The sequence below is a fragment of the Trachymyrmex cornetzi genome, unplaced genomic scaffold (assembly GCF_001594075.2).
Source record: "Trachymyrmex cornetzi isolate Tcor2-1 unplaced genomic scaffold, Tcor1.1 scaffold91, whole genome shotgun sequence".
Taxonomy (NCBI): domain Eukaryota; kingdom Metazoa; phylum Arthropoda; class Insecta; order Hymenoptera; family Formicidae; genus Trachymyrmex; species Trachymyrmex cornetzi.
The window spans coordinates 174,009-176,446 of NW_017300256.1; the positions used below are offsets into that span (position 1 = coordinate 174,009).

A 2,438-nucleotide genomic window follows, 5' to 3' on the forward strand; every position below is an offset into this window, starting at 1 on the left:
GGATATGAGCATGGATAGCGTATATACGGAAGCGTTAATAATTAATTCTCGAAAATGATATATCGTATTGTAACTTTATTACACATGGTTGAATTCGTAAAAAAATAATCTTTAATTTGGTAAATAAAAAATTTAAAAATTAAAGAAAATTACGGGTGGTGGGGGTATTTTGTTAAACAAAAAAATAAAAAAAAATTTTTTTTCTTTATAACTTTAAAGTATTCTTGAAATCGTACAATTTTTATTTAACAAATTTTTTTCTATCTTTTGTACTTCCAACGATATTCGTCTCGAAAGAAAAATTCCATTTTTTTTCAAAAGGGTGTTTTACAATATATTTCATGGAGAATCAAATCGGTTCCGGACAGTTGTGAAACTTCCCTTGTTAGAACGACCTCAAATGAGGGACAGTTTGAAATTCATGTGTTATGCTCCAAATGTCGAGTGGCGCTGCTGAAAGCCCTATCAATTCCTCGATTAGAGCTTTGCGGTGCATTATTGCTAGCTCAATTAATAGAAAAGATTTTGAAGTCTTTGCCATTCACACAAGATTCCATTCACTTGTGGACTGATTTACAGATCGTATTATGTTGGTTACGGGCCTGTAGTCGTCAATGGGCACCATTCCTCGCAAATCGTATTGCAGAAATCCAACGGATCACAAATATAGATAACTGGAGGCACGTACCAGGACAGGAAAACCCTGCCGATTCGCTCTCTAGAGGCATCATGCCTGATTTGCTACACAAGTTGGAGATTTGGTGGGCTGGACCATCTTGGTTGTCATCAGATGAGCATGGATGGATTTCTGGAGATTTCTCCTTTTCGAATGTAGAAGTGCCTGAACGAAAGATTATGATGTTAGTAGCTGAAGTGAAGGACAAACAACAATATGACATATTTGAGCGATTTTCCAAGTTGCATCGATTGGTCCGCGTGACTGCATTTTGTCTTAGATTCGTACAAAATTGTAAAATTAAGAAAACAAGTGGATCGCGTTTAAACAATGTTGGATCAATACAGCCATTATCATTCGACGAATTGGAGGATGCAACGATAGTTCTTGTAAAAATGGTACAGCGCGACGCCTTTCAGGCAGAAATAAGCTCTATTAAGAAAATTAAACATGTAAATAAGTATAGCAGTCTTTTAAAACTAAACCCGTTTGTTGATGAACATGCTGTGTTGAGAGTTGGCGGTCGATTGCGTCATGCCAATATACCTTTTAGTTCCAAGCATCCAATTTTATTACCGGGCAAACACCCTTTCACAAAACTAATTGTTATCAGCGAGCATGAGCGTCACCTTCACGTTGGGGCACAGATCACGCTAGCGGCTATTCGTTAATCCTATTGGCCAACGTCAGCTCGTAATGTAGTTCGTAGCGTAATAGAAAAATGCGTGGTATGCATTCGTAACGCTCCTAGGCTAAGTAGCGCGATTATGGCTGATTTACCTGAAGCACGGGTGAATACTGTAAAGTATGTATTTAAAAAATGCGGCGTGGATTACGCGAGACCTTTTTATTACAAGGAAGGTCAAAGAAAAACTGCTAAGTCAGTAAAATGTTACATGGCGTTATTTGTGTGCTTATCCACTAGAGCGGTGCATATAGAGTTAGCGGCCGATCTCTCGGCGGAAACCCATTTAAATGTACTTAAGCGATTCATTTCTAGGAGAGGTCGTCCTATCGAATTGTATTCTGACAATGGCCTAAATTTTGTTGGAGCAAATCACGAACTCAACGAATTGTACAAGTTATTTAAGGACGAATCTATTAAGCAAAAAATCAACGATTTCATGGCAACTGAAAGGGTGAAATGGCATTTTATTCCTCCTAGAGTTCCGCATATGGGTGGCATTTGGGAGGCAGCAATCAAAAGTGCTAAGTTTCATTTGAAACGCGTAACTAAAGAAGCATCGTTAAGGTACGATGAATTGTTTACCCTGATGGTACAAGTTGAAGCCATATTAAACTCCAGACCTCTCGCTCCTGTATCCAACGATCCCAGCGATTTAAATGCACTCACTCCGGGACATTTTATGATTGGCTGTCCTATCACTCATTCCCGGAGCCCAGTATGGAATGTCTTCCAGCAAACAGACTATCACGTTGGCAACGATTCGAACAATTGGAACAACATCCGTGGCGTCGTTGGATGAAGGAGTATTTGCATAGTTGTCAGTCCCGGGTTAAGTGGAAAACATCTGAAAGCCCGGTGAAAATCGGACAGATGGTGATATTGAAGAAAGAAAACTTGCCACCCATGTGTTGGGCTCTAGCGCGAGTAGAGGAGGTATTTCCAGGTCCCGATGGAATTGTTCGAGTCGTTTCTGTTCGAACTACTAAAGGAATATACAAACGACCCATTACAAAGTTGTGTATTCTATCCTTTGAGTAGCGATCATAAGATGTGTTAATTGTATTCTGTTTCACT

The 2,438-nt window shown here is 39.3% G+C and overlaps 1 protein-coding gene across 1 annotated transcript; it reads left to right on the forward strand.

The window, feature by feature from the left end:
* The first annotated feature begins 1,443 nt into the window (after positions 1-1,443).
* LOC108769493 (uncharacterized) lies at positions 1,444-2,163 on the forward strand. The gene has a single exon (XM_018520511.1). The coding sequence runs from the start codon at positions 1,444-1,446 to the stop codon at positions 2,161-2,163; it is 720 nt and encodes a 239-aa protein (XP_018376013.1).
* The last annotated feature ends 275 nt before the right edge of the window (positions 2,164-2,438 follow it).